This window comes from Urocitellus parryii, chromosome 5, assembly GCF_045843805.1.
Source record: "Urocitellus parryii isolate mUroPar1 chromosome 5, mUroPar1.hap1, whole genome shotgun sequence".
Lineage (NCBI taxonomy): Eukaryota > Metazoa > Chordata > Mammalia > Rodentia > Sciuridae > Urocitellus > Urocitellus parryii.
The window spans coordinates 102180470-102194062 of record NC_135535.1 but is presented as its reverse complement, the minus strand read 5'-3'; the positions used below and the strand labels follow the sequence as shown (position 1 = coordinate 102194062).

The following is a 13593-nucleotide window of genomic DNA, read 5'->3' as shown; positions in this document are numbered from 1 at the left end:
ATAATCATGTTAGAGTGGAATTGTTTTTAAAAGCAGTATGCAACTATGTTTCTATAAGAAATGAATTGTAAATATAGTCACCAAAAATTGCAAAGGAAAGGGATGGAAAGAGATAATGAGAAAACATAACTCATAATAAAATTGGTATAACTACATTCATATAAGAAAAAGTAGAACCCATTGCAAAGGCTATGACAATAATTAAAGAAGGAGTTTTCATGATGATAAAATGTAAAGTTTGTGAAGAAAACAAAATCATCATAAATACTCGTGCAAATAATGGCAGAGCATCAAAATCCATGAAGCCTGGATAATACAAGCAAAGGGGGAAATAGACAGAGCTGCTATCTTAAGTGGGATGTTTTAATATCCCTGTTTCAATAATTGATCAAGCAAGTAGACAACACTTCAGGAGGTATACCATACTGGGTAGAGGTTGAGTAGAGGTCATAAGAGAATGTGAAAATGAACTAAGCAACTTATGTGAGAATGAAGGGAAGAAGAGGAGCTATAGAAAGACATGCTGAAAAGGAGGACCCAGGATAAGGCAGGCACCCCCTTAATCCCATAAAGACAAGAGTGTCAGAGAGAGGAGAACTGAATTGCAAATGAGAAATGAATGTATAACTTTTTTTTTAAATCTCTGATCGCACCATGTCCCAGGGAAGTGTAATTTATTCCCATGTGAAATCAATAAAAGTTCTCTGAGATACGACTGAAGGAGAGGAAGACAGCCTTCATAAATTAAGAATTTCATCAAAAGAGTCATGGACAGGCTTCACTTATAACCTAGAAATAAAAGGGGAGGAAAGTTAAGCCTATAGCACCCAAACTCACATCCTTGTGATGTCCAACTCACCTTTGTCCATTCCCCAAAGTCTTTTAATCTTTCTAATACCCTTCTTTTTCTTCTTACAGTTAAGGACATCTTGAATCCTTGCAGCCACAGCATGCTGGTGCTGTGACACTGGAATCCTAGTTCTCACTCAACAAAGGTCGTCTTTTCTTGGTTCCACTGGGTAATGGTACTGACCCAAAACCTTGTGCCTGACTAATGCTAGCAACTGGGTGGAACCTGCCACTAAACCAAGCCCCTGAGGTAAAAATTACTTTTATATATGAATATGAGAACATAAAGAAATCTGATATCAAAAGACCCCTATTTTATATAAGGAGATAATTAAGCTTCAGCAGCTAATTGATGTTTTAACTTCAGAAAGTTTCCTTTTCCTACAGTCTCTGAGGGCAGGGAAGACATTAAACCCAGTTTCTATTGGCTCCCAGAAGAAGGCCATGTCAGTGACTGGCACTATATAATCCCCTTCCTGTGGTAGGAGCCCCATCAAAACCTGGGAGGGCTCCCCAGATAATCTGGGGAAGCCAATGCTGTGACCAGAGGACACAAGGAACAAAAGGACCATGCAGGGACACTGCCTTCTCCAGGGACTTGCTTTTCTCCTCCTTACTGTCATAGTGGATGCTCAAGGTAAGCATAGCCCCATTTTTTAAGACCATGGAGATGCTGGATTAGCTCCAAGATTCTGGGAAATGGTCTTTGGGATCCTAAAGACAATGCTTCTTTATTGATCATTTGGGTTTGACCCACTATGATCCTAGTGACAGGAAATGCTGATTTTTCTTCTGTGGGGTCTCAGTTATTCAAGAACAACAACGGGATTTTGCAAAGATATAAAGTTTGTTCACAGATCAACCAGAGAATGTATTTTGGATTTCCACAAAGACACCTAAAAACTCACTTCCCAGGTTGCCCATAACAGTTAGAGGCTGAGAGGTGACCTCAGGCTGCCCTCTTATCTGTTACTCCTGTACTCTATAGTATGCTTACCCACCCTATTGGTATTTCTGCCCTTTTAGCCAGTGAACTGGTGTATTTGTGTGTATGAAAGAGCGAGACAGAGACAGAGACAGAAAAGGAAGGAGGGAGATAGAAGATTCATAGAGAGTGATGTACCTGAAGAGAGAAGGGGGAGAGAGAAACAGGAAGAAAAATACAGGAGAAGAGAGAAGAGAAAGATGAGAGAAAAAGGAGGAAAGATTGAAAAATAAAACAGAGATAGGTGGGAAGGGGGTTACAGAGAGGTGGAGGGATAGAGGGAGAGTGGGAGAAAAGTGATGGGTGAAGGAATTTTGAAAGTAAAAGTGTGAGCAGGAGCATGGCTGCCCACTGGAATTCAACTGTTTAGACAGAAATCCATAGAAATCACTCTGAGCCATGGTGCCGGATTTGATAGTGAGGACAGTTGTGGTTAAGATATATGTGTATGTGTACATGACAAGGGCAGATGTAAACCTTGGTTCCTATAAAGAACCCACACACACACATAAACTGCAATTATACCACAAATAACCCTGCACCTGCACTCTAAGCCTGACATGAAATTCTTTTTCTTCCTCACAAACCCACAGCTCAGGCGTTTTCTGCCTCACTATATTGTTTCCCCCACCCAGGGTACTTGGCAGAACTTTGTCTTTCTGCAGGCGTTTTTCACTTCCTATCACTTGGATTGATCCAATGCTGATCCAATTGTATAGACAAAAAATTTTTAACAGACATATAAAAATAAAAATATACACATAATTATGGGATACCAGGTAATTTATTCTACATATATATTATGCAATGTTTAAATCAGGTTAAACCTATCTATCTCCTCAAATATTTGTAATTTCTTTGTGGTGAAACCTTTCAAAATCCATGCTTGGAGCTTTTGAAATATGCAGCACATAAACATTATCTATAGTCACCCTGCTGTTCAAGAGCATAACAGAACTTCTTTCTCCTATCCAGCTACATAACCTGGAGCCCCTCATCAGCCTTTCCCCTTCATCTCCTCTCCCCATAGGCCTCCAGTCTCTCCAACTGCTTCTAACCTACCTTTCATTTCAGTGAGATGGACATTTTTATAGTGCTCATCTCAGAGAGCTCACCTGGCACTTATCCTTCTGTACTCTGCCTGTTTCACTAAATCGTGATGTCTACTTGCATCCATGGTTTTGAAAATGGCAGGATTTCATGGATTTTTGGTGCTAAATAATATTTTGTTGTTTATGTACATCACATTGTTCACATCCCCAAACTCATTAAGTTTTTTTTTTTTTTGGTAATAGCCATTCTTACTGGAGTAAGGCAATATGCCATTGTCACTTGATTTACTTTTCCTTGAAGATTAGTGATGGTGAGCATATTCTAATATACCTTGTGGGTATATGAAAATATGCGCTCTCTCTCTCTCTCTCTCTCTCTCTCTCTCTATATATATATATATATATATATATATATATATATATATATATTGTTGTTGTTGTTGTTGTTGTTGTTGTTTTGGAGTGCTGATATCGAACCCAGGGCATGTGCATGCAAGGCAAGCATTCCATCAACTGAGCTGTATGCCCAGGCCCCATTTCATATATTTTGAGAAGTATCTATTTCAATCTATAAACCATATTTTATCAGGGTTTTTAAATATATATATTTTTTAAAAAATATGTTCTGGACATAAACCTGTTTTCACATATATAGTGAATAATAAATAAATACAAAAATAAATACAAATATTTTTTTGCATTATGTAGATTGTCTCTTCACTCTATTGAGTGTCTCCTTTACTATTTGGAAGACTTTTGTTTTTTTGTATATCTCATGTGTCTATTTTGTGTTTCCTGTTCTTTTGATGTCTTGTCCAAAAGTTTCCTTCCCATTCCTATATCCTGAAGAATTTCTCCTATGTGTAGTTGTTTCATAGCTTGCATTTAAGTCTTTAATCCACTTTAAGATGAGTTTTGTATCTGGTGAGAGTTAAGGATCATTTTTTTTTTCTTTTGAATGAGTATAACCAGTATTCTCATCTGTATTTAATGAAAAGGTTTTCTTCCTCCAATGCATGTTCTTAGCACCTGTATCCCAAGTCAGTTGACTGTGTATATATGAATTTACTTCTAGGCTATGTATTCTGTTCTCTTGTTCTGTGTTTCTGTTTTTATGCTAGTAACCTGTTTTTGTTTTGTTTTGATTACTGATTCTTAAGAGTAAATTTAGAAGTAAGGTAATGAGTCCTATTTGGGTGTTTAGGCTCAAAATGGCTTTGCCTATTCAAGGTTTTTTTTCTTATTCTATATACATTTTGAGATTGCTTTTCTCCAGATGTGTGAAGAATACCATTGGTATTTTGACAGGGATTGGCTTGAATCTGTGGATTTCTTTAGATAGAAATGTTGACTCCTGATCTATAAACATGGCATGACTTTCCACTTGTGTTTTTGTGTATGTTTTCTTCAAAATCTTTCATTAATGTTTTGTAGTTTTTATTATAGAAATTTCTCTTTCTCTAGTTATATTTATTCCTAAGTATTTTTCATAGTCATTATAAATGGAATTGATTTTTGATTATGTTTCAGATATTTCACTATTGTTAAACCACAGGACTACGAATTTTCATATACTGATTGTGTATCCTACGAATTTGGTTAATTCATTTTCTAGTTTCAGTTGTTGTCATTTGATGGAGACTCTGGGATTTTCTGTATTAGGATCTTGTGATCTGCAAACAACAATTTGACATCTTATTTTGCAATTTGAATTCCCTTTGTTGTTTTCTATTACCAGGTTGCTCCAGCTAGGATTTCTGTACCAAGTAGAACAAAAGTGACAGAAGTGGACATTATCATTTGTTTGAGATCTTAGGAAGAAAGATTTTGAGTTCTCCCATTCAGTAACGTTATACCTGTTGGCATTATAAATAGCCTTTATTATGTTGAAGGATGTTTCTTCTATCCTAATTTATCCAGTTTTTATTGTAAAAGAATGATAAATTTTATTCCAGACCTTTTTTGCATTTATTATTATATAATTTTAATATCATATTATTTTTGTCCTTTATTCTGTTGATGTGTTGTATCATGTTTACCATTTTGAGTTTGTTAGACCACATTTGCATCCCCAGGATAAATCCCATTTGATCATAGTACTAATCTTTTTAATATGCCATTAGATTTGATAGTATTTTGTTGAGGATTTTGACATGTATAATTATGAAAGTTGTTGGGCCTGTAGCTTTTCTCTTTTTTGTGTGTCCTTGCCTAATGTTGATATGAGGGGATTCTGGCCTCTGAGAATGAGTTTGGAAAAATTACCTTGTCTATTTTTTGAAATGATTTTAACAGTATTGATATTAGTTCTTCTTTAAACCTTTGTGGGTAACTCAGTATTGCAGTCATATGTCCTTGAGACTTTTTTTAGTGGGAGGGTTTTTATTAATAATTTAACTCTTTACTCATTATTGGGTATCTTCATGTATTCTATTTCTTCATGATTCAATATTGATAAGGTTTATGTGTTATAGAATTTGTCCATTTCTTCTACGTTATCAAATTTGTTCCCATAGAGTATTCATAATAATTTCAAATGATCCTTTGTATTTCTTTGGTGTGAGTTGTAATGTCTACCTTTTAGTCTCTGATTTTACTTGAGGTTCTCTCTCTCTCTTTCTCTCTCTCTCTCTCATAGTCTGGTTGTCAATTTTTTGAGTATTTATAAAGAACCAGTTCCTAGTTGTGTTGATATTTTAGTCTCTACTTCATTTTTTTCAGCTTTGGTCTTTGTTCTTCCTTTATGCTAATATCGAATTAGCTTCTTCTTGTCTTCTATAATATCTTTGAAACACAATTAAAATATATGTAATATATTTTAATTTCTGTTTTTGTTTTATTTTTGATGTAGACATTGTTTTTTTTTGTTTTGTTTTTGATGTAGACATTGCTTAACATAATCTTCATTCCTTGAGATACCTTCCTGCATCTCATCCATTTTGGTATGTCTATTTTGATATGTTTTAAGAAAATATTGAAGTTCCTTTATGATAACTTCCTTGATCCATTGCTTGTTTGAAGTAAGTTATTTTATTTTCATGTATTTGTATAGTTTCCACCCATAAAATACCCCTATGTATTATTTATATTCTTTTGATGCATTGAAAAAAAAACTATATTTAGTTTTTTAATCCTGTTCCAAATTTCCTTTGAGCTCAGTAATTCTTTTGTTCTTGTATGTGTTCTGACATCTTTCACTGTTTTAAATTCACTTAGTTTATTTTTCACCTCAAAGATTTTTGCTTGTTTTTTTTAATTACTTCCATTTCTCTAAATTTTTGTTAGAATATTAAATTATTTCTCAGTTTTTGTTAAAAGACTCATTGGGTTTCATTAAAATAGTTGTTTACACTTCATAGCAGGGTAAATTGATAGTATATGGTCACTTTCTGGTACTTATTTCAACCATTAGGTGAGGTCATGCTTCCTGGGAAGCTGGCCACTTGTACTTTGGTGATGTGTAACACCTGCATATTGAACAATCAGCATGTGAAACAGCATTCCAGCATTAGTGGCCAAAGACCTTCCCACTCCATTCCTCCAAAGACCTTCCCACCCCATTCCTCTGCCCGCTTCAGACAGAATAACATGAAGAGAAAAACTGCCTTCTCAGGAAGTAAAAGGGAGATCGGCACCATCTGTGGTTAAGAATCTGGGGCCATGTTTCTCTTCTCCATTCAGGGGCACTGGCCTGGGAACAAGTGCCACCAGGATCTGTGCAGTATTAGATTTTGCCTATCTGTGACTGATACACAAGGCCAAATCCTGTGCTTAATTTGCTTCCTACACCCAGAAAATTGAGGTTGGCTCAACATTCTGCTGCTCACTACTGAAACAGTGTTGATGAAGGTAGTTCTTTGACCACCAAAGTTAGCACTAAACTGGGTTCCATCTGAGTCTCACAGCTACAAGTAGCTGCATAATTTCAGGGGTGTACCCAGGAGCTCCCTATAACTTGTTCTGCTGTAGGACAAAACATAGATCCATCCTATTGATGAATAAACATCTACCCTGAGCTCTGCTAGGTCTGGAAGCTCTGTGTGTAAGCTCTGGCCTGAGTATAGGGACCCTTGGGTTTTCCTGGTGCTATGTGTCACCATTGTGGGCCAGAACTGAGGTCCAAGTCAAGTCCTGTGCTAGCTTTTCTTCCAGTAGGGTGAAGTCTTCCTCCATCCTCTTCTGCCCAAGGTTGGGGAAGGAAGGAAGCACTGTTGGCTAAGAGAGTTCAAGAGAATAATTTCCTACAATGCAGGGGACTTGGGATATGGCCAGGCACTGGAGTTCACCATGGAATGCTTGGTATTAAAGTCTAAGGTACAGCCTTTATTCCTTCTCCCTACCTATATGGGAGACATCTCTCTCCAGACTGCATTACTTGATTAAAGGGCGAGATATCATGAGTAACTCTTTTCTTCCTGCCTTATTCAATGCATCTTTTTTATTATTATACTGCAAACAAGTAATATGTTTTCTTGCCTGGCTTCCTTAACTCTTGTGAAAGTAGTTTGAAGTGTGAATATCTAATTCAATTGATGTGTCTATGGCAGATAATCACTGAAACACTGTTGGAAACATTTTGTTCCACCACTTTGGTTGTGATTTTGTTTTTTAGTTGTTCTTGTACCAGTTTAGGAAAATTATATATTCCTAGAAATTTATTAGTTTTATATAAGTTGTCACATAAATTAGCATGAACTGGATTAAAGCATTTTCTTATCAAGGATAATGGGTGATTATTTGAAATGGAGTGATGTCATCTCCTTCATTTACTATACTGGTAATTTGTGACTTCTCCATTGTTTCCTTGATCAGTCCAACTAGTTATTTTTCAATTTCATTGCTATTTTTGAATAACAACAGAACTGCAACAGCAGGCATGATGATATAGAAATCCCATGCTCAGGTTAACATCATTGTATTGTTCAGTGTCTGGGAGAATGAAAAGTTATAGATTAGAAGGTTTCTGATTTCTGGGGAAATAGGAGTTGGATGGGCAAGAAGGGACTCAGAGGTCCACCTCTAGACCAAGACTGCTCAATTTCTGATTGCGATGAGCTTCAGTTACTTCCCTCTGATGAGTCTCAACTACAGTTTTTCCTTCTCCAGTTGTCTGTCTTAGAAAAGATAATTTATTTTAATAATACCTCAATTAAAATCAACTTTATATTCCTTATAATTTTGTTCTCATAACTTTCTTATAATCCAAAACATCTGAAAACCAACAGATTTTATCTCCTTAGAGACAGTGAGCCTGTCAGAAGAAAGGACTAGAATGCAGTTGTACTTTTCTCAGTTGAAGTGTTTCCATATGTGTAGCCTGAAACACTGTTTTGCACTAGGCTAGTAGATGTATAGGCACAGAGGATATCAATAAACAAACAACAGGGGAATTTATGGATTACTACAAAGTCACAAGTCTCTTGCATTTAGGGAAAATAATACATACTCTTTGGTGAGAGGGATGAAAAACTACAGATGGAAAGCTCTGAGTTGTGGAATCTCCTTTTGTCTTTACTACAATTAATTCTCTTCATTTTTTTAACACAACATCTTCATAAACTCAAATTGGAAGAAACACTCGGCTGTGTGTTTGAAAGTCAATGTTGGGTTTAATAAAATGTCATTAGGTATATATTTTGGTAAGAGATGACAGTTTCTACCTGTTGCATTCAGCCATAAAAGTGCCTTTGGTGTTATTTGATAAGACTGGGAGGATGGAGACAAGTTGAATTTGGGAACATAAAAGAGGTTTTTTTGTAATAGTGTTTGACAATGAGAGCTAACTACATACTTAAGGATTCTTTGAGCAGAGCTTAAAACCCAGTTGTAATTTGGAGAATTTCCTGTGTATATTTATGTGAATTCTACTTGGCTATTGTAGGAAAAGAGAAGAATGAGTTGGAAGAATGACTCAGTTTTGAGGCACTAAACAGATCAAAATGTTGAAAAAGGGGTTCCAGTGATAAGATTTCATTAAGAATCTTGCCTTAGGTCAAAGTGCACACATATAGAAAGAAATGAAACAGAAACACATATGACTGAAATATTCATTTTGCCTTTGGTTAGATTGGCTCATATAAATCAGTAGTCCTCTGTAGGGGCAATATCTCTTTCTTTGTCCACCCAGGTCATTCATAAACTTTTCAAATGACTTGAAACTATTTGCTTCTCTTTATTTCCACCAGAAATAAGGAACCCCAAAGCTAACATCATAGTTTTCTTGTGATTTATATTCTCAACAACTACAAATATTCTTGCAACATAAAGAAATATAAAAGGTTATTTTAATTTTGAATAAAACAACATGGGGAATTTTACTCAACAATAAAAGAGAATAAAATCATGGCATTTGTAGGTAAATGAATGGCACTGGAGAAGATAATACTAAGTGAAGTTAGACAATAAAAAAAAAACCCATAAAAAACAAATGCCATTTGTTTTGTCTGATAAGGTGGCTAATTCATAGTAGGATGTGGAGGGGGAACATGGGAGGAATACACGAACTCTAAATAGGGAGATAGGGCAGAGGGGTGGAAAGGAGAGGGAGGGGGCAAGGGGTTAGCAAGGATGATGGAATGTGATAGACATTATTATCCAAAGTACATATGTGAAGACATGAATTGGATCAATATACTTTATATAGAATCAGAGATATGAAAAATTGTGTTATATATATATATATATATATATATATATATATATATAATTGTACTGCACTCCACTGTCATTCATTTTTAAAAAATCAATTAAGAAACATGAGGTGAAGTCTCAATATTGCCTTCAAATAGTCATCTTCAACATAAATAAAAAATCCTTAGCAGAAAGTTTACATATACCTCTTTGAAGTCTCTTTTTCTCCCTCATTTTCATTATGTCCTAATCTGAGGCTCTTATGGCTATTTCTCAGCATCTAGAGACCATGCTTTTTGCCCCTTCTTTACCTTTATTGGAAGGTCATGCAGCCATCTCTGCTTTGAAAGGTAAAAAGCTAGATGGTCTTCAAGGAACATACTTTGATCTTTGTGGATCTGTAATTGACCAAATACCACATCTAATGGAGACATCCCCAGTATCTCAAGCAACACAGTGCTCTATCCCAAGAGAAAGTAGGACCCTGGACTGATGTATGAGAGTCAGAGAGATAGAGGTGAGGATATTGTCACAGGACCTGAGAGTTGGTTGAATGCAAATTGAGTCACAGCTACAAGGCAGGATGAAGAAAGCAACCCTGGACACAGAGAAAGAAATATATGTACAATCTTGATGAAATGAGAACCATCCTTGTCATCCTAGCTTTTTGGTTTACCTGGATAAAATTGATACCTAAAGCTCTAATCATGAGAAAGTTTAAGAGGAGACATTTCCTGTGGTCAATAAAGCCCTGAAAAGAGCAGAAATGTGGAGAATTGAGGATCTTTGGGTTCAAGCATAGGTACAAAGGAACAACTTTCTAGTCTGGATCCTGAGACTCTCCTGTCACTCAGGTTGGTGTCTTTTTTGCAAGTGAGTTAATTATGAGATATGGAGGACACTTGTCTGAGAGGAAAGTAGAAAAGAAGTGCCAGGAGACTGACATATAATATATATCTTACAATGAGCCAAGGGAGTGGGAAATGTGCAGTCACCTTTCATGTGAAGCTGTCATTGGGAAGAATAAAACAAGGACATTGGTAAAATTGTTCCTCTTTAACTAGACTTTCCAAAAATGCAATGACTGCTGTAGTTTGGATCTTAAAATTGTCCCCAAAAGCCCATTGTAAATCTTAATCTCCAACATGGTTCTGTTGCGAGGGTAGAGACCCCTCAAGAGTTTGGGAATACTGAGAATCACTGTTTTAGTTAGGTTTATCCTTCATGCAAGACATAAAATTTTATTTTTTGAGTCAATTTTTCAAAAATGATCCTGCCAATGAAAAGATTTTTGCTACATCCCAGAAATGAAGGATGTTAGTCAATATGGAAATATGGAGCCATTTTCATGACAAGCTGAAATTTTTAGGTTATTAGGAAAATAGTCAAATATATCTTCTTTACAATAAATTTGGATATTATTGGATATATATGTGCATGTGTTTTGCACCTATGCATTATGAATGACTTCAATATGTGCTTATTTAAGCAGTTAAAAATTTTATTTTAGAGCACAATAAAAATCAGTGGTAAAATACCATTATTTTAAAAAAACAATACTTAAATTTTCAACAATATAAAAATACATGTCCTAATGATTTAAGGTGTTAAATTTTAAATACTAACTTCTTAAAAATACAATTGTTTTTGTCTACATTTACATTCTGCTTCATTGCACTCTCATAAGAACTTAATTCTTTTTAATATATTTTTTAAAATCTCATGAATATTTTTACAGCAGCCTGCTATTTCACAAATTTCTTTCCTATATTCACATTTATTTTATAAACTTCAAAAATCCTATAGAAAGCATCAAATTTGTAACAATTTAGACATTGGACTATATTATATAAAATATTTGCATTCACTAAAGAAAACAGTATAAAAATTATTTGTGTTTTCCACTTTAAAACCTTCAAAAATAGTCCCAAGTCTTATTAAGGAAGTCAGAGCCTAATCCAACATGATGGAGATTTGGGCCTACTTTTTCTTCAAATAGGCAGAGTGTCTCTGGTTCAATTCCCTAGGCCCTTGATCCACTTTGAGTTAAGTTTTGTGCATAGTGAAAGATAAGGGTTTAATTTCATTTTGTTGCATATGGATTTCCAGATTTCCCAGCACCATTTTTTGAAGAGACTATCGTTTCTTCCATGTATGTTTTTGGTGCCTTTGTCTTATACAAGATAAGTGTAGTTAGATGAGTTTGTCACTGTGTCTTCTATTCTGTACCATTGGTCTATCAGTCTATTTTGGTGCCAATACCCTGCTGTTTTTGCTACTTTTGCTCTGTAGTATAGTTTAAGGTCTGGTATAGTGAGGCCACCTACTTCATTCTTCTTGATAAGGATTGCTTTAGCTATTCTGGGTCTCTTATTTTTCCAGATGAATTTCATGACTACCTTTTCTATTTCTATGAGGAAAGTCATTGGAATTTTGATTGGAATTCCATTAAATCTGTATAGTGCTTTGGGTAGTGTGGTCATTGCCACAATATTAATTCTGGGTATCCAAGAACAAGGTTTGATCTTTTCATCTTCTAAGGTCTTCTTTAATTTCTTTCTTTAGTGTTCCATAGTTTTTGTTGCAGAGGTCTTTCTCCTCTTTCATTAAGTTGATTCCCAAGTATTATTATTATTTTTTAGGCTATTGTAAACGGGGTAGTTTTTCTCATTTCCTTTTCAGAGGATTTATCACTGATATACAGAAATGCCTTTGACTTATGGGTGATGACTTATGGGTGTTGTACGTCTTGCTACTTTGTTGAATTCATTTATTAATTAGTTCTAGAAATTTTCTGGTGGAATTTTCTGGGTCTCTAGGTACACAATCATATCATTGGCAAAAGTGCTAATTTGAGTTCTTCTTTTCCTATTCGTATCCCTTTAATTTCTTTAGTTTGTCTAATGAAATACTATTCAGCATTAAAAGAGAATAAAATCTTGGCATTTGCAGGTAAATGGATGGAGTTGGAGAATATAATGCTAAATGAAGTTAGTCAATCCCCAAAAACCCCAAATGCTGAATGTTTTCTCTGATATAAGAATGCTGATTCATAATGAGGTTGTAGGGAGAACATTGTAGGATTAGACAAACACTAGACAGAGCAAAGGGAAGGGAAAGACAGTGGAATGAGATGGATATAATTATCTTAAGTGCATGTATGAAGACATGAATGATGTGACTCAACTTTGTGTACAACCAGAGATATAAAAAAATTGTGTTATATATGTATAATATGAATTGTAATACATTCTGCTGTCATATATAACAAATTTGAATAAAAAATAATTTTGTTGCTTTTACAAGAGTCCTACGTATTTCCTATTAGATTTATTTTTATAAATTTAGTAGATGCATCCCTATTTGCTGCTAAATATCTCTTCTTTTGGTGCACCATCACTCTATCAATATTGTGCTGATGGTACACTACTAATCCACTATCCCTGATGGACTAGTAACCACCTTCTCCCAAAACACAAAACAGGTCAGTCACTGCCCTGTTTTTACCATATTCTTGTGGATCAAATATACATTCTGGGGTCCACAATCTCAGCTGTGTGGTAAAGACATATCTAAAGAGCAAAGTTAAATGGAAAGAATCAGGAATTGGGAAGGAAATGTGGAAGAAATGTTTTAGAATCATCAAGTCCCCATTACTCATGATTTTTCTTCAGAAGTTAATCTTTTCTGTGATCTCTACAGTTTTATGTATCAGTCCACTTTTAGGTGAGTGCCTATCATTTGTAGTGAAAATTAACATTAAGAAACCCAGCATCAGATATTATGTTTAATATCAATGTCTAAACAAAGGCCTCAGGCTGTAGGCTTACTATGTGTTTCAAAACTCCAAGCAGTACTTCCACAATAAGTGTTTACAAATCAGAGGGGGAAGATATCTGCCAGTTTCTTCAGTAAACCATGAAAAATGGCAATTACAGGTAAATGCCAACCACTGTAGGCCTTTAAACCATACTCAAGTTATGACATATTCTATTCCACTGCATTCAAAATGGGCTACTCTGGATATATATTTGATCATTTTTGTATCTATATTACAGAGGTCTAGATGAACCAATC

The 13593-nt window shown here is 35.1% G+C and overlaps 1 protein-coding gene across 1 annotated transcript in view; it reads left to right on the top strand.

The window, feature by feature from the left end:
- Positions 1-1419: 1419 nt before the first annotated feature.
- LOC113177347 (scavenger receptor cysteine-rich domain-containing protein DMBT1-like) overlaps positions 1420-13593 on the top strand; it is a 183070-nt gene continuing 170896 nt past the window's right edge. Inside the window, 2 exon segments of the mRNA XM_077799079.1 lie at positions 1420-1486; positions 6299-6529. Of these exon segments, the coding sequence (XP_077655205.1) occupies positions 1420-1486; positions 6299-6529 (298 nt within the window).